This window comes from Thalassophryne amazonica, chromosome 12 (assembly GCF_902500255.1).
Source record: "Thalassophryne amazonica chromosome 12, fThaAma1.1, whole genome shotgun sequence".
Lineage (NCBI taxonomy): Eukaryota > Metazoa > Chordata > Actinopteri > Batrachoidiformes > Batrachoididae > Thalassophryne > Thalassophryne amazonica.
Genome location: NC_047114.1, coordinates 37,317,072 through 37,344,152, shown reverse-complemented (window position 1 = coordinate 37,344,152; position 27,081 = coordinate 37,317,072). Strand labels below are relative to the sequence as shown.

General features: G+C 41.1%; 2 protein-coding genes across 2 annotated transcripts in view; both read right to left on the bottom strand.

The window, feature by feature from the left end:
- scp2a (sterol carrier protein 2a) overlaps positions 1-4,783 on the bottom strand; it is a 95,165-nt gene extending 90,382 nt beyond the window's left edge. Inside the window, exon 1 of the mRNA XM_034182391.1 lies at positions 4,675-4,783. Coding sequence (XP_034038282.1) covers positions 4,675-4,728 — 54 coding nt within the window. The 5' untranslated portion in view covers positions 4,729-4,783. The remainder of the gene's footprint in view (positions 1-4,674) is intronic.
- An 11,166-nt stretch (positions 4,784-15,949) lies between these two features.
- On the bottom strand, positions 15,950-22,036 carry czib (CXXC motif containing zinc binding protein). Its single transcript, XM_034182393.1, has 9 exons — positions 21,993-22,036; positions 21,814-21,897; positions 21,246-21,302; positions 21,053-21,131; positions 20,927-20,958; positions 19,302-19,379; positions 16,596-16,661; positions 16,246-16,427; positions 15,950-16,187 (listed from the first exon to the last, which is right to left on the bottom strand). Exons 1-8 carry the CDS (start codon positions 21,996-21,998, stop codon positions 16,350-16,352), a joined length of 480 nt encoding a protein of 159 aa, XP_034038284.1. The 5' UTR covers positions 21,999-22,036; the 3' UTR covers positions 15,950-16,187; positions 16,246-16,349.
- Positions 22,037-27,081: the final 5,045 nt, after the last annotated feature.

The window sequence follows — 27,081 nt, the reverse complement described above, 5'->3', positions numbered from 1 at the left end:
AAATTTGTTAAAAATAAAATACTAAGAAATCACATGTACATTAGTACAGACAATGTGCGCTAATGTCACATGCAACACGCGGTTTTGTGTACACAGCCACATTGGACAGCAACCTCCGTGTACACCTCAGCACAGCCGATACTGGATCGTTAATGGACGGCCAAGCTAATTTGTCTGATGTAGCAAAGGCACTCAATCCTGAACGTCGCAAGAGGTATTTAGAGAAAATACAGAGAATCAATGTGGGTCCCTATGATATTTCCCTCAAGAAGTTCACCAGTTTTATCAATTTTGAGCAAACGCCAAACATTGTCGACTACTTCATCAACACTCCATCACCCTACACAGGAGAAGCCCTGAACTGGTCATGAATATTGCGCAACCCATTTGAAAACTCTGCGTGTCAATGCGTGCCACTGCACGCAGGGCATCAGAACCTGACATTAGATTATGACAAGATGTTACATCTATAATAAACATAACCTTACTGATGCAATCTCTAACTCATAAGAAGGAAGGAAAATGCAACTGTTTCACCACTCCATTACAATATAAATAAAATATTATAAATAATTACCTTGGAGACAACATTCCAAAAGCGTTCTGCGCCACAGACATGCACAAATGTCAGCTGTAGATAATTTATCTGTGATTCTGAGAGCGATGAGAGAATGGTTTCATCAGCCAAGTTCTAAGAGCAAATGGGTCATCTACAAATGGGTCGACTACAAAATGATATGGCACAGGCTTTATTTTATACAAGGTCTGTTAGAAAGGTATCGGACCTTTTTATTTTTTGCAAAAACCTGATGGATTTGAATCACGTGTGCTTGCATGAGCTAACCTTGAACCTTCGTGCGCATGCGTGAACTTTTTCATGCCTGTCGATTGCGTCATTTGCTGCCAAGCAGCCTTTGTGTGAGGATGTGTGTAGTCTCTCGGCGGATTTTCATTGCAAGGAAAATGGTGGAACGACTGGTGCAGCACTGCATCAAATTTTGCCAGAAACTGGGTGACAGCCAGGTGGAAACCATTCGGAAGATTCAGATGGCTTTCGGTGACGATGCTATGGGCATCACACAGATTAAGGAGTGGTACAACCGGTTTAAAGACGTCCGCACAACGGTGGAGAACGAGCCGCGCTCCGGGCGGCCATCAACATGCTGAAATGACCAGATCATTTCCCAAGTGAATGCTGTGGTGATGCGGGACCGTCGTGTGACTATCCAAGAAATTGCGGAAGAGGTGGACATCAGCACTTTTTCCGCACATTCCACTGTGACAGAAGATTTGGCCATGAAAAGAGTGGCGGTGAAATTCGTGCCGAAGCTGACGGCAGAGCAAAAGCACCTTCGTGTTGAAGTCTCACAGGACATGCTGGACTCCGAAAAATGATGCCCACCTCTTCCACAATTTCTCGGATAATTACACGACTGAAAAGCCACCGAAAGCCGTCTGAATCTTCCGAATGGTTTCCACCTGGCTGTCGCCCAGTTTCTGGTAAAATTTGATTCAGTGACGCTGCTCCAGTCGTTCCGCCATTTTCCTTGCAATGAAAATCCACCGAGAGCACAACACACATCCTCACACAAAGGCTTCTTGGCAGCAACTGACGCAATCGACAGGTGTGAAAAAGTTCACACATGCGCACGAAGGTTCAAGGTTGGCACATGCAAGCACAAGTTATTCAAATCTATCAGGTTTTTGCAAAAAATAAAAAGGTCTGATACTTTTCTAACAGACCTCGTATAGCATGACATCAAGTGGGACGCATCGGCACGACGAATACGAGGCATCGTGATGACATCACGTGCCGGAGTCATTCCGTGCAGGGCCATATTGGTAGTAGGGATGCAGCGATCAACATATTTTCACTTTGAACTCTCTCTCAATTTTCAATTTCAGTGGAGCTTTATTGACATGGAAAACATATGTTTACGCTGTCAAAGCAAATGTTAGAGTAAAAATTAAGTCCTTTCTCTCCCTCTCCGTCTCTCCCAATATAATTTCAATTTAAAACATATGTTTACATTGCCAAAGCAGGTGTTAGAGCAAAGAAAATTAATATTAAAATTAAGTACTCTCCCGTCTCTCCCAATACAATTTCAATTTAAAACATATGTTTACATTGCCAAAGCAGGTGTTAGAGCAAAGAAAATTAATATTAAAATTAAGTACTCTCCCTCTCTCCCTTTTCACATGCAGTGTCACTCTCTATGACTCTCTCCCTCTCTCTTCCTGTTTCCCTGAAGAGCAACTTTGGAACTTTTTGGAAGCACAAAGCCTTTCAACTGTAAAATAAACCATAAATTTCTAAATGTATCATCAGCTACGTGCCCTAGAGAAACTCTGGATTAATACTGAAGGATTTTGATGGTGTTTTTTTTTTGTTTTTTTTTGCCATTCAGCAGATAGAAAGCCTGTTCAGCTGCGCTCTGACCTGCCATTTCATACCGTTTCACAGCCTCGGGACGCTGAAGCGACTGATTTTTCAGCACACATTTTCAGAAACAATTTAGTTAATTTTTCATAAAATCCGTGCTCGGCGGCACAGCTCATTTGAACCCGAGACCCGGGCAGATGTTTTCCGGCACCTGTGGCTAGAACACTGGTCCTCAACTGCAGAAGAGACCTACCTCAAACAGCTTAGCTTCAGTTCAGAAACCTCCTCCTCCCCCCTCATGCTCAGCAGCAAACAGAGCAGAGAGCAAGCAGCACTTGAGAGGTTTCACAGACGTGGCTTCTCTCCGGTATCGGAAAACGCCGCAGTTGTATTGGAAATTTCCGATACTTGAATTACGTTGGTATTGGAAGCAGATACAATCATTGGATTGGATCAGACCCATTGTTAATTGGTAGACAGAAAACTCTTATTCAGCCACTGACTGTGCGTAATATTTGAAGATGTCACCGTTCAAAAGCGTGCACTCGGTGATCCATCACACTCTGACAGATCAGCTCAGCACTGTGCATAAAACCCATCAACACATCACATCCAGGCAGATGACAATCCGCTTTCAAGCTTTTCACTTTCCAAGCATTAGCCTCAAGGATCGGATGTGATTTGGCTCAGAAGTGTCCAGTACCACCTTCTGTATTTTTTTTTCTTTCTTTTTCCTGTGGTTTCCTCTGTGCAGCTCCATATTTAAGCGATAAGCTGTGACTGAAGTTATTATGAGGGCTGCAAACTAAATCTGATTTTCAGTTCATTCTTTTGAAATCAAACAGTTTAACATTCCTAAAGATGAGCATTTACGCAGAATGCGAGCGCACAAAAGAGTAATTTTGCAGACAACAGATGTACACAACATGAAAAGTTGGGCTCACTGATAGTCAAAGTGACTATAAGCCACAGAAGAAATAAAGCCAGTGAGAAAAAGTGCAGAGGTGACTGTCCAGGAATCCATGGTTTGGTTCTAACTGGTCTGGTGGCTTTCAGGTGAACTGCAGCCTGGCGCACGGATGAGCACACTGGCCAGACTGTACAAGAGTGTCTTTTTTGGACCGCGTTTAAAAAGTCTATCAACTTCAAGGTACGCCCTGCTGCTTCACTGCACTCACCCCACAAAGACAGGACCAGACAGTAGAAAGAGCACAGAACATCAACATCTGCAGCAACACAGTGATCATCGCATTCCCTTACATGACCACTGATAAAATAATTGTATGCCTCCAAAAACTTGAAAGCCTTCATGGTCATCATCTCCCAGATTAAATTTCTCACAATATCGCTTTCGATCTTCGGGATCAAGAGTTGACAAGTAGTTTGAAGTCATCTTCCCGTTTTCTCACTGCACCTGTTTGGAGTTTGGCATTTTCTGTCCACCAGTCTGTGCGCATGCATGGGAAAGTCATAAGTAAACAATAGCAGCTTCTCTCATATTGCACAGCAGTGCAGGGATCAAATTTGTGCAAGTGTCAAGGTGGCTTAAATCTGAGTCGATGTGAATTCTGTGCAACATGTCCATTAAACTTACAATTGCGGGCTTGTTTCTTTCATAAGATCTGACATGTATTAACTCACCCCAGTCTCCCCTACATTATGCAGAAGTAGATGAACCTTCACACACTTTGTTTGCCCTGAACTATGGACTTCAGTGTTGGATTGGGAAACAACTACTTAACCCAAAACTCTGCAAGCTACAATAATAAAATTAACTTAAGATTTTTGGTGTCTTTCGTATAATTTTTTTTTTATTTACACAAATATAAACAATACAGGCTAATAAAACAAATACAACATAAAACACAGAACAAGAGGCCAGCTCGAGGTGTGCAAACAGATAAATGCATTAAAAATAAAGAGGTTACATAAAGGTGGACATAAGACATTGTTTTGGTTTTAGCGGCTGTTTTGTTAGTGCAGTGTTTCAAGGTCCCCAAATATGATTTCAAATAAGCCAAGAAAACAATGAAATTGGGTTTTTGATTAAAAAATTTGCTGGTGTGTATATGAAATTTGGCTAAAATAATAATAAGGTTGATCAGATATGTTTTTTAGCAGGGGTTACGTCATTAAAGTATAACACAAATTCCACTTTAAGTCTTTTGTAGAATCACTTAGCTAGCAAAGATGAATGTGACGTCCGTGGAGTTAGCTTAGAACCACAACTGACAAAAAAAGGTAGTTCTTGTCGCCTCTCAAACTGAAAGGCTAAAACAACTAAATGTTACCTTTGTCATGCCCACGCCGATGACAAACACTCTGTTCTTCCGTGCTGGTGCCATGTCCGCTCGCTTTCAGCTCCACAGACAAACAGCTGAGATTCTGTGTGTGCGCGTCCGCGTGAGGCTGCTCAGCCGCACGCACAGCGTCACAAAGATCATCTCTGCTGCTCAAGATGAACCACTTACTGGAGTAACAAAAACCCGCCCAGGAGCAGACTTTTAACAGGAACTTTCCGTTCTGGAAATAACCACACTAACCACTTGGCCATGCCTTGGCCTTGAAAAGAACACCTAGTTCACTGTGGAGATTTCTACACAAAGATGAATCGGCTGCGATGATGTGCGAGAACTGGCAACTGTGTTCAAGAAGCAGCACATGTAGAAAATATCTCCAGAAAGTCAAGTTGTTCTCTAATGATTTAATAGTATCAGTTTAGGGGGCAACACAGTGCATTAGTGGTTAGCAATGCTGCCTTACAGCAAGAAGGTCATGGGATTGATTCCCAACTGCTGCCTCCCCATGTTTGTTTGGGTTCCCTATGGGTGCTCCACCTTACTCCCACATCCAAAGACATGCAGGTGGACTTTAAACTGTCCATAGGTGTGCGCATGGGTGTGAATGTGTTTGTTTATCTATATGTGGCCCTGTAACAGACTGGCATCCTGTCCAGGGTGTACCCTGCCTCCCACTATATGACTGCTGGGATAGGCTCCAGCCCCCCACGCCTAGGGATGGGCAACAAAGCCTTGTGAGGCTTTTGGATCTTCTTCCTGATTGTATCACAAATAGGTTCAAGGCATAAAAGCATCAGGTACAACTGGCGTCATCTGGTGGTTTGCTGAAATTACAACAGGAAAAAAAACAAACAAAAAAAAACAACCTAACAGTATTGACACATCTGTAGAAATGCAACTTATCTCAACTTGAGAATAAAATGTTAGAACGGGGAGAATTCATTGTCTTACTTGATTATTAAAGAAACTGAATATGTTTACCCAATTGTTTTTTGTCTATCATGTCTTTTATGTATACTAATTGCAGAAAGAAGGCAATTTCTCTACCTACTTGTATCTCTACTGGTGGTTGGTTCTCACTGCGGTATTGTATCACTTCCTGTTCCGGAGCACAGCGGTGTTTTGCTGTATCTGTTAGCTGTTTAATCTGCGCAGTTAGATTGATCTAGTTAACTAGATAACGATTTGTTTCAGAGTGTAATCTTCACGTGCCTTAACTAAAGCACTCCCTCTGCTGAATCACCTCTAAATTATTTACACATTATTCACTTTGTGTGTCTTTAGGAATCCGCTAGCTTAGCGCAGCTACTAGCTCTTAGCCGGTTTAGCATGGCGGCTTCTCCTGTCTCTCCTGCACTTTTCTGCTCTGGGTGTGAAATGTTTAGTTATTCCTCGGCCTCCTTAATCAGTAACGGTACTTGTAATAAGTGTAGCTTATTCGTAGCTTTGGAGGCCAGGATGGGCGAATTGGAGACTCGGCTCCGCACCTTGAAAAATCCTACAGCTAGCCAGGCCCCTGTAGTCGGTGCGGACCAAGGTAGCTTAGCCGCCGTTAGTTCCCCTCCAGCAGATCCCGAGCAGCCGGGAAAGCAGGCCGACTGGGTGACTGTGAGGAGGAAGCGTAGTTCTAAACAGAAGCCCCGTGTACACCGCCAACCCGTTCACATCTCTAACCGTTTTTCCCCACTCGGCAACACACCCGCCGAGGAACAAACTCTGGTTATTGGGGACTCTGTTTTGAGAAATGTGAAGTTAGCGACACCAGCAACCATAGTCAATTGTCTTCCGGGGGCCAGAGCAGGCGACATTGAAGGAAATTTGAAACTGCTGGCTAAGGCTAAGCGTAAATTTGGTAAGATTGTAATTCACGTCGGCAGTAATGACACCCGGTTACGCCAATCGGAGGTCACTAAAATTAATATTGAATCGGTGTGTAACTTTGCAAAAACAATGTCGGACTCTGTAGTTTTCTCTGGGCCCCTCCCCAATCGGACCGGGAGTGACATGTTTAGCCGCATGTTCTCCTTGAATTGCTGGCTGTCTGAGTGGTGTCCAAAAAATGAGGTGGGCTTCATAGATAATTGGCAAAGCTTCTGGGGAAAACCTAGTCTTGTTAGGGGAGACGGCATCCATCCCACTTTGGATGGAGCAGCTCTCATTTCTAGAAATCTGGCCAATTTTCTTAAATCCTCCAATCCAGGGTTGGGACCAGGAAGCAGAGTTGTAGTCTTACACACCTCTCTGCAGCTTCTCTCCCCCTGCCATCCCCTCATTACCCCATCCCAGTAGAGACGGTGCCTGCTCCCAGACTACCAATAACCAGCAAAAATCTATTTAAGCATAAAAATTCAAAAAGAAAAAATAATATAGCACCTTCAACTGCACCACAGACTAAAACAGTTAAATGTGGTCTATTAAACATTAGATCTCTCTCTTCTAAGTCCCTGTTAGTAAATGATATAATAATTGATCAACATATTGATTTATTTTGCCTTACAGAAACCTGGTTACAGCAGGATGAATATGTTAGTTTAAATGAGTCAACACCCCCGAGTCACACTAACTGCCAGAATGCTCGTAGCACGGGCCGAGGCGGAGGATTAGCAGCAATCTTCCACTCCAGCTTATTAATTAATCAAAAACCCAGACAGAGCTTTAATTCATTTGAAAGCTTGTCTCTTAGTCTTGTCCATCCAAATTGGAAGCCCCAAAAACCAGTTTTATTTGTTGTTATCTATCGTCCACCTGGTCGTTACTGTGAGTTTCTCTGTGAATTTTTGGACCTTTTGTCTGACTTAGTGCTTAGCTCAGATAATTATAGTGGGCGATTTTAACATCCACACAGATGCTGAGAATGACAGCCTCAACACTGCATTTAATCTATTGTTAGACTCGATTGGCTTTGCTCGAAATGTAAATGAGTCCACCCACCACTTTATTCATACCTTAGATCTTGTTCTGACTTATGGTATGGAAACTGAAGACTTAACAGTATTCCCTGAAAACCCCCTTCTGTCTGATCATTTCTTAATAACATTTACATTTACTCTGATGGACTACCCAGCAGTGGGGAATAAGTTTCATTACAGTAGAAGTCTTTCAGAAAGCGCTGTAACTAGGTTTAAGGATATGATTCCTTCTTTATGTTCTCCAATGCCATATACCAACACAGGGCAGAGTAGCTACCTAAACTCTGTGAGTGAGATAGATTATCTCGTCAATGGTTTTATATCCTCATTGAGGACAACTTTGGATGCTGTAGCTCCTCTGAAAAAGAGAGCCTTAAATCAGAAGTGCCTGACTCCGTGGTATAACTCACAAACTCGCAGCTTAAAGCAGATAACCCGTAAGTTGGAGAGGAAATGGCATCTCATTAATTTAGAAGATCTTCACTTAGCCTGGAAAAAGAGTCTGTTGCTCTATAAAAAAGCCCTCCGTAAAGCTATGACATCTTACTACTCATCACTAATTGAAGAAAATAAGAACAACCCCAGGTTTCTTTTCAGCACTGTAGCCAGGCTGACAAAGAGTCAGAGCTCTATTGAGCCGAGTATTCCTTTAACTTTAACTAGTAATGACTTCATGACTTTCTTTGCTAATAAAATTTTAACTATTAGAGAAAAAATTACTCATAACCATCCCAAAGACATATCGTTCTCTTTGGCTGCTTTCAGTGATGCCGGTATTTGGTTAGACTCTTTCTCTCCGATTGTTCTGTCTGAGTTATTTTCATTAGTTACTTCCTCCAAACCATCAACATGTCTATTAGACCCCATTCCTACCAGGCTGCTCAAGGAAGCCCTACCATTAATTAATGCTTCGATCTTAAATATGATCAATCTGTCTTTATTAGTTGGCTATGTACCACAGGCTTTTAAAGTGGCAGTAATTAAACCATTACTTAAAAAGCCATCACTTGACCCAGCTATCTTAGCTAATTATCACTCAGAAAAACAATTCCTGTCAAATGCAGGAATAATTGGCCTATAATTAGCTAATTATAGGCCAATCTCCAACCTTCCTTTTCTCTCAAAAATTCTTGAAAGGGTAGTTGTAAAACAGCTAACTGATCATCTGCAGAGGAATGGTCTATTTGAAGAGTTTCAGTCAGGTTTTAGAATTCATCATAGTACAGAAACAGCATTAGTGAAGGTTACAAATGATCTTCTTATGGCCTCAGACAGTGGACTCATCTCTGTGCTTGTTCTGTTAGACCTCAGTGCTGCTTTTGACACTGTTGACCATAAAATTTTATTACAGAGATTAGAGCATGCCATAGGTATTAAAGGCAGTGCGCTGCGGTGGTTTGAATCATATTTATCTAATAGATTACAATTTGTTCATGTAAATGGGGAATCTTCTTCACAGACTAAGATTAGTTATGGAGTTCCACAAGGTTCTGTGCTAGGACCAATTTTATTCACTTAGGCAGTATTATTAGACAGCATTGCTTAAATTTTCATTGTTAAGCAGCTGATACCCAGCTTTATCTATCCATGAAGCCAGAGGACACACACCAATTAACTAAACTGCAGGATTGTCTTACAGACATAAAGACATGGATGACCTCTAATTTCCTGCTTCTCAGATAAAACTGAAGTTATTGTACTTGGCCCCACAAATCTTAGAAACATGGTGTCTAACCAGATCCTTACTCTGGATGGCATTACCCTGACCTCTAGTAATACTGTGAGAAATCTTGGAGTCATTTTTGATCAGGATATGTCATTCAATGCACATATTAAACAAATATGTAGGACTACTTTTTTGCATTTGTGCAATATCTCTAAAATTAGAAAGGTCTTGTCTCAGAATGATGCTGAAAAACTAATTCATGCATTTATTTCCTCTAGGCTGGACTATTGTAATTCATTATTATCAGGTTGTCCTAAAAGTTCCCTGAAAAGCCTTCAGTTAATTCAAAATGCTGCAGCTAGAGTACTGACGGGGACTAGGAGAGCATATTTCACCCATATTGGCCTCTCTTCATTGGCTTCCTGTTAATTCTAGAATAGAATTTAAAATTTTTCTTCTTACTTATAAGGTTTTGAATAATCAGGTCCCATCTTATCTTAGGGACCTCATAGTACCATATCACCCCAATAGAGCACTTCGCTCTCAGACTGCAGGCTTACTTGTAGTTCCTAGGGTTTGTACGAGTAGAATGGAAGGCAGAGCCTTCAGCTTTCAGGCTCCTCTCCTCTGGAACCAGCTCCCAATTCGGATCAGGGAGACAGACACCCTCTCTACTTTTAAGATTAGGCTTAAAACTTTGCTTTTTGCTAAAGCTTATAGTTAGGGCTGGATCGGGTGACCCTGAACCATCCCTTAGCTATGCTGCTATAGACTTAGACTGCTGGGGGGTTCCCATGATGCACTGAGTGTTTCTTTCTCTTTTTGCTCTGTATGCACCACTCTGCATTTAATCATTAGTGATTGATCTCTGCTCCCCTCCACAGCATGTCTTTTTCCTGATTCTCTCCCTCAGCCCCAACCAGTCCCAGCAGAAGACTGCCCCTCCCTGAGCCTGGTTCTGCTGGAGGTTTATTCCTGTTAAAAGGGAGTTTTTCCTTCCCACTGTCGCCAAGTGCTTGCTCACAGGGGGTCGTTTTGACAGTTGGGGTTTTTACGTAATTATTGTATGGCTTTGCCTTACAATATAAAGCGCCTTGGGGCAACTGTTTGTTGTGATTTGGCGCTATATAAATAAAATTGATTTGATAGCCTAGAAATAGCCTATAGTTTAGGGCTGAAACTATAGCTGACAAACTTCACACACAGTGTTGTCATGATGGGAATGAGTTCAGGGTGGGGAGTGCACTTTTAGCCAATGGGCTGGAGTAAGCGGTTGAAGACAAGTATCAGTGTAGATAAAGCTGGAAAGGGGGCAAGGTCCCAGGTTTGCCTCTGATTTGCTGCTTTCTGTGTGGAGTTTGCATTTTCTTCCTGTGATTGAGTGGGTTCCCTCTGGGTGTGTCACATTACCCCCCACTTCCACAGACATGGCACTGCTGACTCTACACTGACAGCAGGTGTTGAGTGTGCCTCTCACCCGATGACTACTGGGACAGGCTCCAGCCTACGTAATGTCAAATGTATTGTTGCACTTTTATTCTGCACTGATCCAGATCACCAAGCACAGACATGACGCAAACTGTCTAACAGTTGAATTTAACCTCCAGCCATTTCTGGCCCAGTTTAATTAAACTCTGGTTGCTTTTCTACCTGATCTAGTTTTACAAATTAAAAACACATGCCCTTTCTGGGTCAGATAGGAGCACTATAGATTAATTTTGGTTGAGTTCCAAACTTTGATTTGTGTTCTTTACTAAATGAATGCAGCATCTCTTCAGCCTTCCAAAAGGCAACATCAGCAGTCGAGGTCGCATAAGTGCCCCGGGTCGATAGTAACTTAAGAAGTGAGAGCCCTTGGACTCCTTGTCACTTTTTAATGTGAAGTCAACAGATTCAATTCAATTACAAATGGAGGACCTCCATAACCAGACAACTTATTTATTTTTGCACTGACTGCATTTCTCAGTAAAATCTATGGCGACATTCACATTCCTGACTGAGTGAAAGGACCTAAATCTGGACATGCAGCTTCTGAGTATCATGAATATCAATCAATCAATCAATTTTTTTTATATAGCGCCAAATCACAACAAACAGTTGCCCCAAGGCGCTTTATATTGTAAGGCAAGGCCATACAATAATTATGTAAAACCCCAACGGTCAAAACGAGCCCCTGTGAGCAAGCACTTGGCTACAGTGGGAAGGAAAAACTCCCTTTTAACAGGAAGAAACCTCCAGCAGAACCAGGCTCAGGGAGGGGCAGTCTTCTGCTGGGACTGGTTGGGGCTGAGGGAGAGAACCAGGAAAAAGACATGCTGTGGAGGGGAGCAGAGATCGATCACTAATGATTAAATGCAGAGTGGTGCATACAGAGCAAAAAGAGAAAGAAACAGTGCATCATGGGAACCCCCCAGCAGTCTACGTCTATAGCAGCATAACTAAGGGATGGTTCAGGGTCACCTGATCCAGCCCTAACTATAAGCTTTAGCAAAAAGGAAAGTTTTAAGCCTAATCTTAAAAGTAGAGAGGGTGTCTGTCTCCCTGATCTGAATTGGGAGCTGGTTCCACAGGAGAGGAGCCTGAAAGCTGAAGGCTCTGCCTCCCATTCTACTCTTACAAACCCTAGGAACTACAAGTAAGCCTGCAGTCTGAGAGCGAAGCGCTCTATTGGGGTGATATGGTACTACGAGGTCCCTAAGATAAGATGGGACCTGATTATTCAAAACCTTATAAGTAAGAAGAAGAATTTTAAATTCTATTCTAGAATTAACAGGAAGCCAATGAAGAGAGGCCAATATGGGTGAGATATGCTCTCTCCTTCTAGTCCCCGTCAGTACTCTAGCTGCAGCATTTTGAATTAACTGAAGGCTTTTTAGGGAACTTTTAGGACAACCTGATAATAATGAATTACAATAGTCCAGCCTAGAGGAAATAAATGTATGAATTAGTTTTTCAGCATCACTCTGAGACAAGACCTTTCTGATTTTAGAGATATTGCGTAAATGCAAAAAAGCAGTCCTACATATTTGTTTAATATGCGCTTTGAATGACATATCCTGATCAAAAATGACTCCACGATTTCTCACAGTATTACTAGAGGTCAGGGTAATGCCATCCAGAGTAAGGATCTGGTTAGACACCATGTTTCTAAGATTTGTGGGGCCAAGTACAATAACTTCAGTTTTATCTGAGTTTAAAAGCAGGAAATTAGAGGTCATCCATGTCTTTATGTCTGTAAGACAATCCTGCAGTTTAGCTAATTGGTGTGTGTCCTCTGGCTTCATGGATAGATAAAGCTGGGTATCATCTGCGTAACAATGAAAATTTAAGCAATACCGTCTAATAATACTGCCTAAGGGAAGCATGTATAAAGTGAATAAAATTGGTCCTAGCACAGAACCTTGTGGAACTCCATAATTAACTTTAGTCTGTGAAGAAGATTCCCCATTTACATGAACAAATTGTAATCTATTAGACAAATATGATTCAAACCACCGCAGCGCAGTGCCTTTAATACCTATGGCATGCTCTAATCTCTGTAATAAAATTTTATGGCCAACAGTATCAAAAGCAGCACTGAGGTCTAACAGAACAAGCACAGAGATGAGTCCACTGTCCGAGGCCATAAGAAGATCATTTGTAACCTTCACTAATGCTGTTTCTGTACTATGATGAATTCTAAAACCTGACTGAAACTCTTCAAATAGACCATTCCTCTGCAGATGATCAGTTAGCTGTTTTACAACTAACCTTTCAAGAATTTTTGAGAGAAAAGGAAGGTTGGAGATTGGCCTATAATTAGCTAAGATAGCTGGGTCAAGTGATGGCTTTTTAAGTAATGGTTTAATTACTGCCACCTTAAAAGCCTGTGGTACATAGCCAACTAACAAAGATAGATTGATCATATTTAAGATCGAAGCATTAAATAATGGTAGGGCTTCCTTGAGCAGCCTGGTAGAAATGGGGTCTAATAAACATGTTGATGGTTTGGATGAAGTAACTAATGAAAATAACTCAGACAGAACAATCGGAGAGAAAGAGTCTAACCAAATACCGGCATCACTGAAAGCAGCCAAAGATAACGATACGTCTTTGGGATGGTTATGAGTAATTTTTTCTCTAATAGTTAAAATTTTGTTAGCAAAGAAAGTCATGAAGTCATTACTAGTTAAAGTTAATGGAATACTCAGCTCAATAGAGCTCTGACTCTGTCAGCCTGGCTACAGTGCTGAAAAGAAACCTGGGGTTGTTCTTATTTTCTTCAATTAGTGATGAGTAGAAAGATGTCCTAGCTTTACGGAGGGCTTTTTTATAGAGCAACAGACTCTTTTTCCAGGCTAAGTGAAGATCTTCTAAATTAGTGAGACGCCATTTCCTCTCCAACTTACGGGTTATCTGCTTTAAGCTACGAGTTTGTGAGTTATACCACGGAGTCAGACACTTCTGATTTAAAGCTCTCTTTTTCAGAGGAGCTACAGCATCCAAAGTTGTCTTCAATGAGGATGTAAAACTACTGACGAGATACTCAATCTCCCTTACAGAGTTTAGGTAGCTACTCTGCACTGTGTTGGTATATGGCATTAGAGAACATAAAGAAGGAATCATATCCTTAAACCTAGTTACAGCGCTTTCTGAAAGACTTCTAGTGTAATGAAACTTATTCCCCACTGCTGGGTAGTCCATCAGAGTAAATGTAAATGTTATTAAGAAATGATCAGACAGAAGGGAGTTTTCAGGGAATACTGTTAAGTCTTCTATTTCCATACCATAAGTCAGAACAAGATCTAAGATATGATTAAAGTGGTGGGTGGACTCATTTACTTTTTGAGCAAAGCCAATAGAGTCTAACAATAGATTAAATGCAGTGTTGAGGCTGTCATTCTCAGCATCTGTGTGGATGTTAAAATCGCCCACTATAATTATCTTATCTGAGCTAAGCACTAAGTCAGACAAAAGGTCTGAAAATTCACAGAGAAACTCACAGTAACGACCAGGTGGACGATAGATAATAACAAATAAAACAGGTTTTTGGGACTTCCAATTTGGATGGACAAGACTAAGAGACAAGCTTTCAAATGAATTAAAGCTCTGTCTGGGTTTTTGATTAATTAATAAGCTGGAATGGAAGATTGCTGCTAATCCTCCGTCCCGGCCCGTGCTACGAGCATTCTGACAGTTAGTGTGACTCGGGGGTGTTGACTCATTTAAACTAACATATTCATCCTGCTGTAACCAGGTTTCTGTAAGGCAGAATAAATCAATATGTTGATCAATTATTATATCATTTACTAACAGGGACTTAGAAGAGAGAGACCTAATGTTTAACAGACCACATTTAACTGTTTTAGTCTGTGGTGCAGTTGAAGGTGCTATATTATTTTTTCTTTTTGAATTTTCATGCTTAAATAGATTTTTGCTGGTTATTGGTAGTCTGGGAGCAGGCACCGTCTCTACGGGGATGGGGTAATGAGGGGATGGCAGGGGGAGAGAAGCTGCAGAGAGGTGTGTAAGACTACAACTCTGCTTCCTGGTCCCAACCCTGGATAGTCACGGTTTGGAGGATTTAAGAAAATTGGCCAGATTTCTAGAAATGAGAGCTGCTCCATCCAAAGTGGGATGGATGCCGTCTCTCCTAACAAGACCAGGTTTTCCCCAGAAGCTTTGCCAATTATCTATGAAGCCCACCTCATTTTTTGGACACCACTCAGACAGCCAGCAATTCAAGGAGAACATGCGGCTAAACATGTCACTCCCGGTCAGATTGGGGAGGGGCCCAGAGAAAACTACAGAGTCCGACATTGTTTTTGCAAAGTTACACACCGATTTAATGTTAATTTTAGTGACCTCCGATTGGCGTAACCGGGTGTCATTACTGCCGACGTGAATTACAATCTTACCAAATTTACGCTTAGCCTTAGCCAGCAGTTTCAAATTTCCTTCAATGTCGCCTGCTCTGGCCCCCGGAAGACAATTGACTATGGTTGCTGGTGTCGCTAACTTCACATTTCTCAAAACAGAGTCGCCAATAACCAGAGTTTGATCCTCGGTGGGTGTGTCGTCGAGTGGGGAAAAACGGTTAGAGATGTGAACGGGTTGGCGGTGTACACGGGGCTTCTGTTTAGGGCTACGCTTCCTCCTCACAGTCACCCAGTCGGCCTGCTTTCCCGGCTGCTCGGGATCTGCCAGGGGGGAACTAACGGCGGCTAAGCTACCTTGGTCCGCACCGACTACAGGGGCCTGGCTAGCTGTAGAATTTTCCACGGTGCGGAGCCGAGTCTCCAATTCGCCCAGCCTGGCCTCCAAAGCTACACTTATTACAAGTACCGTTACTGCTAAAGGAGGCCGAGGAATAACTAAATATTTTACACCCAGAGCAGAAAAGTGCGGGAGAGACAGGAGAAGCCGCCATGCTAAATCGGCTAAGAGCTGGTAGCTACGCTAAACTAGCGGATTCCTAAAAACACGCAAAGTGAATAATGTGTAAATAATTTAGAGGTGATTCAGCAGAAGGAGTGCTTTAGTTAAGGCACGTAAAGATTACACTGGGAAACAAATCGTAATCTAGATAACTAGATCAATCTAACTGCGCAGATTAAACAGCTAACAGATACAGAAAAACACCGCTGTGCTCCAGAACAGGAATATGTACTTTCCATCAGGCTTTCACTAGAAACAGAATGTCTGCTGCCATCCTCAGCAGTGGCAGACATAGTTTATCTCCCGTATTAAAGACAAAAAAAAAAGTAAGACAGTAGAGTTAGCTAAATGAATGCTGCTTTGCTAACATCCCATCTAAAGGCACTCGCAAACACAAAGAAACACCTTAAACAATACATTTTACTGTTAATTTATTTGCCGTACATTTAACCGATCCACAGCATGCAAGATGATGTAAACCACATCACTTCATGTCCTTGATAAGAAAAAAAACACACACACACACACACACACACACACACACACACACACACACACACACACACACACACACACACACACACACACAGAGTGGGTTCACTTATCCAGTCATGAAATGTGACAGGAAAAACTTAAAAGTATTGGGGTGGAGGGGGGCTCATCCCACGATGGCATCAGCACTTGACAAACTGGTGTGTGACCTCATATATACCCACTGACTCCTTGAGCTTCTCATCATAGTCCGTCCAATCCTGAAATCCAGACAAAGAGCCTTTATAAATACAAGAAGGCACTGGAACTCTCTGAGCACAAGAGAAGTAGAACAACCTGTTAACACTTGCATAAATAACGACATGTAGTAAAGCTCATCAGTGATAAAGAGCCTCGTATCATCAGGACGTGTCCCCAGACGCACTCACTTTCTCTTGCAGGTTGATTTCAGGAAACTGTGTTCCAGACCCTGCTCCTTCTGCAGCGAAGCCAGCCTGAAGATGGTTTCAAAAAATAGAAAGTGAAGAAGATTTTGCAGGATCATACTGTCCAGTTCAGTGAATGTTCCACTTACTTGAAGCCAGTGACACAAACACCACTGTGGTGTAACAGATACGAGGGACAATTGAGAAGTTTTGAGCCTGACTCAGAAAAAGTAGGACGTGGTTCTCCATCTTTTGCATTCTGAGAAAACCAATATTTCTTGAGAAAGTGTAAGTTTTGACTCCATGAGCACAACAATGAGAAATTGGTGAAATTTCTCAGAATGCAAAAGTGCAGTGCTGTAGTTCTCGAGTCCAGTCTTGAGACCACTTTTTCACTTACTTGGTCTCGTCTCCAAAACAAAAGCAATTCTACTTGATCCTGACTCTGTCTGAGACTAGAATAAGTATACATATTAATTAAAAATTATTCCTATTTATTATTATTATTATTATTATTGGCAGAGGTGGTGGCCAAGTGATAAGTGTCAGTGAGGAGGGTTCCTGGTTCAAATCCCACCCCTGCCACATTTCTGTAATGGAGAGTTGCGTCAGAAAGTGCATCCGGCGTAAAACTTGTTCAGATCCACCATGGATTTGCTGTGGCGACCCCGAGTGCAAACAAGGGAGCAGCCAAAGGGACTTATTTATTATTATGTTAATTATTAACATTAATATGAGCTATCAAAAGAGGTCGAGATCTATAAGTTTTATAACATGTTCAGTTTTGTATTTTTTAACCTTTTGACTTCAAACAATGTTCAGGTTGACCCCAACTGAGCTTCTACACCAGCTTACTCCAATCAATGGTCATGGGGTGGGGGCAGGGGGGTTACACCCTGGATAGGATGCCAGTCCATCACAGGGCCATATATAGACATACTGTGCATCTGGAAAGTATTCACAGCACTGCACTTTTCCCACATTTTTATGTTACAGGCCTTATTCCAAAATAGATTAAATTCCCCTTTTCCTCAAAATTCTACAGACAATACCTCATAATGACAATGTGGAAAAAGGTTTTTATTTTATTTTTTTTAAGAGCCAATTTTTATGAGTCAGGCAGGCTGTGAGTGACCAACACAGATTTTGCTCAAACTCTGGTAAATAGATGCACCCTCCACCAAACACACATACACCAAATTCCATATGGTGACCTTGCAAGGGGTCAAAGTTCACACCCAGTATGGCCTAAAACTGGAATTTGGTGAACAGGAAAGATTTGGACAGCTCTTACATGAAATGCATTCAATCCCCCAAAATACTTTTGTGATCAAAGTATTATAGGAAGACAGTTCTTCAAAATAATCACTAATTTTGGTTGGGGGACTGAACGCATTGACTATAGGGGGCGCTTCAAGTTGGCGAATTTCCAGAAATACTCATATTTGTGAAGGCCATTACTCAATACGCGTTTAATCCCCCAGCAAGATTTTTATTGTATTAGAAAGGGCAATACTTACCCTCTTTAAAACAAAACCAAAAAAAAAAAAAAAAAATCAGTGGGGGATTGGCCATCAGGCAGCGCCAAAGTGGTCAAATTTGTTTTTCATACAACTTTGGCTCCCTCTGGTGGCCAACGCGTTTAATGAATAATCATAAACTGCATTTCTCAGAAGATTAACATGTATTGTGTTAATATTCACTGCAACATCTTTTGTGGGCATCTCAATAAGCTCACAATGTGCATCTACAATGTTGAGGTTTGGTCACCTTGAAGCACCAGATTACACACTAATTTACATGTGAAGTTTCGAAACGATGATGAATTACCCAGAACAATGCATGTGCATGATAAAACAATGCCTGTGCTACACTACTAATGTAGGTATTTGTGTATTCCACAAATACAGATTTGAAAGTAGAAAACATGAGATGTATGTTGCATAATGATCATCGGAAGCACAGCCGGACAGGGATCCCTGTCCATTGCAAAGCAGCTATTTGTAGCTAGACTTGAGTAGCCCGCTATCTGGGCTATTTTGCTAGGCCTAGGCACAAAAAAAAGCTTTCAAGATTGCTACTTGCCATTTTATCTTCATGTAGGGCCAATAATGCTTACGTCACCATGTGGAAAAACAGCCAATTCCCGTGCCAATAAAATGCTTTTATATATATATATATATATATATATATATATATATATATATATATATATATATATATATATATATCAAAAACTGGCAAGTCCCCCATTGATTTTCCAATTGATTTGTCTAAAAGAAGGATTAGTCTCAACAGAAATGCAAAGTTTACGATAATTCATTAAATGCATTGGCCACCAGGTGGGGCCAAAGTGGTCAAATTTGCATTTTTTTCATACAACTTTGGCGCCCCCACTTGCGTACAATCCCCCACTGATTTTTTATTGTTTTAAAGAGGGTAAGTCTTGCCCTTTCTAATACAATAAAAATCTTGCTGGGGGATTAAACGTGTATTGAGTAACAGCCTTCAAATATTATGCGACAGCAGAAATTACAGGTATATCAACAATTTTAACAATGAGAGCCAGTGATGGAATGCGGCCTTCATTAACTCCATTATCTGCATCTGTGTCTGACAAGTGAAAATGGCTTCAGTGAAAAACAGACATTCAAAATTTTTACAACCACATGATGCAAAACTTGTTTGCATCCAAACAAAGGTCCTCACCTGTGGCTGGAAGTCGACAGGCTCCAGGCCTCGACACTCAAACTGCACCATCGTCTTGAATCTGTCGCTGTCCTCTGCCTTTGGACCAGCAGACGTCAAGCCCCACGACAGAAACATAATGTCAAAAGCTAGAAAATAACTAGTCAGTCCACATAGAAGAGGCAGGAAACAACACCACACAAAATAACAATCACCACCCCCACCCCCCGCCCCAACAAGCAGATGTTACTCTGCTGCTGTTTTGATTCACTCATAATTGCATTTAAATCACAACAACAAATTTCTAATATCAGCTGGTCAATTAAAAAAACATTATCAGGGTATTTTTATGGATTAACCACCATGTTGGTGGTTCCCAGGGTTAGTGGGTTAAAACTTCAAACTTTAGTTAGATTGCAGGTTACCTGGAGATAAACAATGTAGCTCCAGTGCTAAAAGAAATAGCTGCTTGAACAATTGACAGGTTCTTGGCAAAAATACTCAAAAACACATGGACAAATTCTCACAAATTTTGTGGTTTAGTCTGCACAAACATGTGGAGCAAGGAAACTGCAGCACGCACAGGTTTGGTTGTTTCTAAAATCCTACTAGGAATACGCAGTGCTTCAAACTATTTTAAACGAGACATTATTTTCATTTTCACTGCTTGATACGGTGTTAAACCAAGAGTAATATTCAGTTAGAATAATCTGGAGACAAAATTAAAGCTGGACTGAAACTGGATAAACTGGAGATAAACTGCTTTTGATTGGCCGTTAACTGGGGAAGGTAGTAACGTGCTGCAAGCAACGCAAAGACACGAGGATAAAATTATTTAACACCCCCCCACTATGAAATTTAACATTTGTATGTATGAGATTTTTTTTTTAACCACTTAACATGAGTACGCTTCACAATCACAAACTTTCACTTTTAATTGTCATCTTTTTTTTCTAAATGGTAGTAACTCCACCCGCAGGGTGGCTGGGCGCTCCCTTAGAGATAGGGTGAGGAGGTCGGTCACTCGGGAGGAGCTCGGAGTCGAGCCGCTGCTCCTCCACGTCGAAAGGAGTCAGTTGAGGTGGCTCGGGCATCTTTTCCGGATGCCCCCTGGACGCCTCGCTGAAGAGGTGTTCCGGGCACGTCCAACTGGGAGGAGGCCCCGGGGAAGACCCAGGACATGCTGGAGGGACTACATCTCTCGGCTGGCTTGGGAACGCCTTGGGGTTCCCCCGGAGGAGCTGGAGGAGGTGTGTGTGGATCGGGAGGTCTGGGCGGCTTTGCTTGAGCTGCTGCCCCCGCGACCCGACTCCGGATAAAGCGGAAGAAAATGGATGGATGGATGGGTAGTAACTTTACTTTTACTTGAGTGTAGGTTTTCAAGTACTCTTCCCCCTACTGGTTGTTAAATACCAAAGGAATATCTTTAAATTAGGCTTTTTGGGCGGAAAAACAAGTACTTTAAGGACTTGAGAAAAAAATGGACTACTTTGTTATTGTTCACAATATTCATAAAGACTGAAAGCTAAAACTGTAACAGGACAAAAAAATAACAGTTCATTTAATAATGAAAATAACTGTAACAGCAGTTTTCTTTGTGCATAAAACAGAAGCATAACTTCAAGCACTGTATGGTCCTTGCTTACATTATAAGGTGTGATCGTGTTCTCCAGGATGTCTGTAAGGAAACAACACACATATTACCCATGAAAATTTTGTTTTATCCAATAAAATTATATATATAAATAACAAAATGGCACGTTGGTTGATACCAATTGAGTTTTCTCTGGCGCAAAGTTTGCACTTCAGCACCATGCTGGCACTCCCTCTTCCTCTTATTTGCACAGATTCCTAAAATAAAAAAAATAAATACAGACACATAAGAGGCATGGGACCCTTCTGTGAAAAAAACAGGGATAACATTTTGACAAAATATAAGAATAAAATGTTTTCCTTGGGTCTCACCTGCAGGGTGACATACTGCCATTTATCAGGGATCTCACCACAGTTCCCACACTTCAGCTAAAATTCAGGACAGATTAAAAACATTATTTACAATCCCCCTCTGAAAGTACTACAATGGTGAGACCAGATTATTTACTATAGACTGAAGACATTTGGGTGGAGATCAACATATGATTAGGACATCACTGTTTGTAAAATTCTGCATTTATTCCCTGGTATTTACAATTACATGTCTTAAAACAACACAGAACACACAGTCGGGCCCGTAAGTATTTGGACACTGACAATGACTAATTTTGCCTCTGTACACCATCACAATGGACAAATCTAAATGTTCTTGCTGGAGTCTTTCTGTCGGGACGTCCGCTCCCTACTGGACGTTTGTAGCGGTGACGTGGCGCACATTCGCATTGCGATGATTTGGGGATCTGCCTCTCGAACCTGAAGCCACTTGCTATATTGCTTTGAAAGCACTGGTGGTTGTTTCAGTGAAATATCTGAATAGAAGGAATAAATAAAAGGAACGACAAACAACTTTCAGATGATCAGTGAAACACATTTGGTTTACCTTCAGAAACCATCGGAAATCCTGTCCCAGCGGTCGTACGTTGGTGACATTTTCCAGAGTGGCTTTAAACTGTAGCCCAAATTTCTATCAGGAGTATCATAAAATACTACAATAAACACCAAGCATTAAAATTACTTATTTAACCTAAAACAAAAAAAAAAAGCTACAGCAGTACATACCCCCATCTTGAAATTTACTCTTCTTCGACGGTTGCCCGCAGCGGATATCCACAGTGTTGCATGACTGCCATCTACTGGATGGGGTTATGTCCACGTCACATACCCATTTGACAGCGAATTAAAAATCTTGATATCCTGCATTCGTGGACTTAACTATACTTACATATTAACTGTTCCGGGCAGATTTTTATTATTATTATTATTTTAATTTTGATAATTATCTCTTTTAAGAATACTTAACTGAACCTAATACCTTACATTGAAGTTTAACATGATTAAATAAAAAAATGCATATCAAATGCAGACAATCTTACCTTATTCTTCTGTTTATAAACTGTCAGCTTTACCGGCTTTATAGATTTGTTTGTCATTGGAGGTTATACAATAAAACTTTGTTGGAGCAATCCAGTTTACAGCATAAAAATTATATATAAGCAGATTAAACGGTGAAAGTCGGCTTTGTGTGACATTTATGGGTTCCAGATTTAATTCCATATGTATTTTCCAGGATCCTTATGTTTACATAAAACTGTATTCTACCCATGGGCAGAATAATTAAAATTATTTTTGGCCTCCAACGTAGAGGCACGGCATGTTAAAAACACATTTTTTTAGTGGTTAATATTCCTGAGAAATACTTTGAATTAAAGCCAAAAGTCCTCTCTAATGTGCAGCAGAAGCTGATCATATTTTGAATAAGTCACTTCAGCAAGGTGGATTAGTGGTGAACACTGTGACCTCACAGTAAGATCACAGGCTCAATTTCCACCTGTGGCCTTTCTGTGTGGAGTCTGCATGTTCTCCCCATGCTTGTGTGGGTTTCCTCCCACATTTAAAGACATGAAGGTTAGGTGAATTGTAAACTTTATAATTGAACAGGTGTCCCTTGCAAAAGAGGCCTCGATTTCAATGGGACTAACCCAGTTAAATTAAAAATCTCCACAATGATGGTGTACAGAGGGCAGGGAGGGGTGGTGGCCTAGCAGTTAATGCTCTTGTCTTCAGAGAAGGTTCCTGGTTGAAGATAACCCCTGCTCATTTTCCATGTAATGTGGAGTTGTGTCAAATCAACATGGAGAACAATGAACGGATCTGCTGTGAAAAGTCCAAAGGAGACGGTTTTTCTTACTATATTATATATATACGTATAGTATGTACCTCACCCACACACGCAATCTCATTTTGTACAAATATAAATAAGGGGTAATGAAGCATTGCACAGAGTTCATTACTGCAGTAAGTCCACCGCACTGAGTCCAGGTGTGACAGTTTTGTATGTGATTTCTGGAGCCTGTACACAGATTTGGGGGAATGAACTGTTCTGTAACCTATTTGTACATGTGCTGGGAATTTTTAGTCTACCCGAGTGGAAGGTGATGTATAGGGGTGCTCTGAGGTGTGAGGAGTCTGTTGTGGCCCATTTGAGGAGACTGCTCACAGCTTCCTCAGCCATCTTCATGATGTGCAGCAGGCCTTCACAGTGTAGCTGTGGAGCACCACACAGTACAACAGAAAGTCAATATCCTCTCTAATGTGCAGCAGAAGCTGAAGAGCAGTCTCTGGAGAGTCCTGCTGAATCTCAGGATCCTCAGTAAGAATGCTCTCTGCTGGGCTTTCTTGATGATGCAGGTCTTCAGGCTCCAGGTCAGGTTCTCAGTGACATGCACTCCCAGGAACTGCAGACCCAGTCCACCTCCTCCCCAGTGATGCACAGACCATCATGATTTGTTTTTCTTAATATATTTCTAATTGTACAGCTGGGCACCAAGGTGGCTTAGTGGTTGCCTCTCAGCAAGGAGGTCCTGGGTTCACTTCCCATCTGGTCCTTTCTGTGTGGAGTTTGCATCTGTGTTGGTTCTGTCCTGCTTCCAAAGACATGGCGGTTCAGTGACAGGTGTGAATGTGTTTGTCAATATGTGGCCCTGCGAGAGGCTGGACCCCACTTCTTGCTGAATGGCTCCTGATAGTGGGGCAGCATAGCTAAACAATTGTGCATTTTGTGATAAAAACACGGAATGGTGGCCAAGTGGTTAATGCACTTGAAGGTTCCGGGTTCAAATCCCACCCCTGCCACATTTCTCCATGTAATGTGGAATTGGGCCAGGAAGGGCATCCGGTGTAAAACCTGTGCCAATTCAACATGCAAATCCACCTTGGATTTGCTGTGGCAACCTCGAGTGCAAACAAGGGAGCAGCCAAAGGGACTTACATTCTAAATGATCTAATGTATATTTTCAGATATGGAGCCATCCTGGAGCTGACCTCTAATGAGCTACAGGGGTCAAAATTTAAAAATGCTCTAATCATGTTGAAAACTATACCACATTATTTGTCTGATCATAATTCCAAAAAGGTATAGTTGGGCAATCTGACTGAATTCCATGGAGTTATGAGGTATAAACAGCAAAAATGGTGATAATGGTTGGTTGCTACAATTTTGGTAAAAAGTGATGCAAATTATTGGTTGAAAGAAAAGGATTAAACAAATGGAATAGTTTTGACTGTGTTGAATGCTTGGTCTCCAAAGTAAAGGTCAAATAAGTTCGGCGTCGATTGGATTCTATGATATGACGTTACCCCGAAACATAACTAAGCATTACAGAAGGTGCTATTACTTTTTAAAATGCTATTAACTCAACCAATATTTTGCATCATTTTTTAACCAAAATTGGAGCAATTTTAACTTTTGACCTCTGTACAAACTGAAACTGACTCATCACAATTTTTTGGTTTTGACTCAGTGTTCAGAATAATAGTAGCATCTGCTGTTGACACTACAAACTCAATGTTTAAACTGCTTTTTTTGCAATCCTGTGAATCACTAAACTAGTATTTTGTTGTATAACCACAGTTTTTCATGATTTCTTCACATCTGCGAGGCATTAATTTTGTTGGTTTGGAACCACGATTTTGCTCATTTACTAGGATCGTGGATCACAATACCTGGTATGCAATATATAGGCCCAACACCATAGTAGGGGAAACATGCCCATATCATGATGCTTGCACCATCATGCTTCACTGTCTTCACTGTGGCTTGAATTCAGTTTGCAGGTCATCTCACAAACTGTCTGCGGCCCTTGGACCCAAAAAGAACAATTTTACTCTCACCAGTCCACAAAATATTCCTCCATTTCTCTTTAGGCCAGTTGATGTGTTCTTTGGCAAATTGTAACCTCTTGTACACGTCTTTTAACAGAGGGGCTTTGCGGGGGATTCTTGCAAATAAATTAGCTTCACACAGGCGTCTTCTGTCACAACACTTACAGGTAACTCCAGACTGTGTTTGATCATCCTGGAGCTGATCAATGGGTGAGCCTTTGCCATTCTGGTAATTCTTCTATCCATTTTGATGGTTGTTTTCTATTTTCTTCCACGCGTCTCTGGTTTTTTTTGTCCATTTTAAAGCATTGGAGATCATTGTAGATGAACAGCCTGTAATTTTTTGCACCTGCGTATAAGTTTTCCCCTCTCCAATCAACTTTTTAATCAAACTACACTGTTCTTCTGAACAATGTCTTGAACGTCCCATTTTCCTCGGCTTTCAAAGAGAAAAGCATGTTCAACAGGTGCCGGCTTCATCCTTAAATAGGGGACACCTGAGTCACACCTATTTGTTCCACAAAATTGACGAACTCACTGACTGAATGCCACACTACTATTATTGTGAACACCCCCTTTACTACTTTTTTTACCAATAGCCCAATTTCATAGCCTTAAGAGTGTGCATATCATGAATGCTTGGTCTTGTTGGATTTGTGAGAATCTACTGGTACCTTGTTTCCCATGTAACAATAATATTCTCAAAACCTGGATTAATCTTTTTAGTCACATAGCACTATTATTCTGAACACTACTTAACTCCAGAACTTTTAGTCATAGATAGTCCAAACTACACGTTTTTGTAATTGTTATCAGACAAATAATGTGGTAGTTTAACATGATTGGAGCATTTTAACATTTTGGCCACTGTGTAATTCTTTATTGACCCATTTAGGTCATTAGAGGTCAGCTCCAGGATGGCCCTATATCTGAAAATAAATTACATAACTTGGAATATGCATGCCGAATTTGATTCTTTTATGATAAAATGCTCAATTGTTATGGAAATTTTAGTTCAACTGCTCCACTAAGAGATAATCTCGAGGTTCTTCTTGACTGGAATAAGTGGATATACAACCCCTGGCAAAAATTATGTAATCACCAGCCTCGGAGGATGTTCATTCAGTTGTTTAATTTTGTAGAAAAAAAGCAGATCACAGACATGACACAAAACTAAAGTTATTTCAAATGGCAACTTTCTGGCTTTAAGAAACACTATAAGAAATCAGGAAAAAAATTGTGACAGTCAGTAACCGTTACTTTTTTAGACCAAGCAGAGGGAAAAAAATATGGAATCACTCAATTCTGTGGAATAAATTATGGAATCACCCTGTAAATTTTCATCCCCAAAACTAACACCTGCATCAGATCAGATCTGCTCGTTAGTCTGCATCTAAAAAGGAGTGATCACACCTTGGAGAGCTGTTGCACCAAGTGGACTGACATGAATCATGGCTCCAACATGAGATGTCAATTGAAACAAAGGAGAGGATTATCAAACTCTTAAAAGAGGGTAAATCATCACGCAATGTTGCAAAAGATGTTGGTTGTTTACAGTCAGCTGTGTCTAAACTCTGGACCAAATACAAACAACATGGGAAGGTTGTTAAAGGCAAACATACTGGTAGGCCAAGGAAGACATCAAAGCGTCAAGACAGAAAACTTAAAGCAGTATGTCTCAAAAATCGAAAATGCACAACAAAACAAATGAGGAACGAATGGGAGGAAACTGGAGTCAACGTCTGTGACCGAACTGTAAGAAATGGCCCAAAGGAAATGGGATTTACATACAGAAAAGCTAAACGAAAGCCATCATTAACACCTTAACAGAAAAAAACAAGGTTACAATGGGCTAAGGAAAAGCAATCGTGTACTGTGGATGACTGGATGAAAGTCATATTCAGTGTGAATCTCAAATCTGCATTGGGCAAGGTGATGATGCTGGAACTTTTGTTTGGTGCCGTTCCAATGAGATTTATAAAGATGA

Coding starts and splice junctions, on each gene's coding strand:
- czib (XM_034182393.1), bottom strand. Junction 21,303..21,813: donor ATTTCCGATGGTTTCTGAAG/GTAAACCAAATG, acceptor CCTGAATTTTAG/CTGAAGTGTGGGAACTGTGG. Junction 16,428..16,595: donor AAATCAACCTGCAAGAGAAA/GTGAGTGCGTCT, acceptor TCTGGATTTCAG/GATTGGACGGACTATGATGA.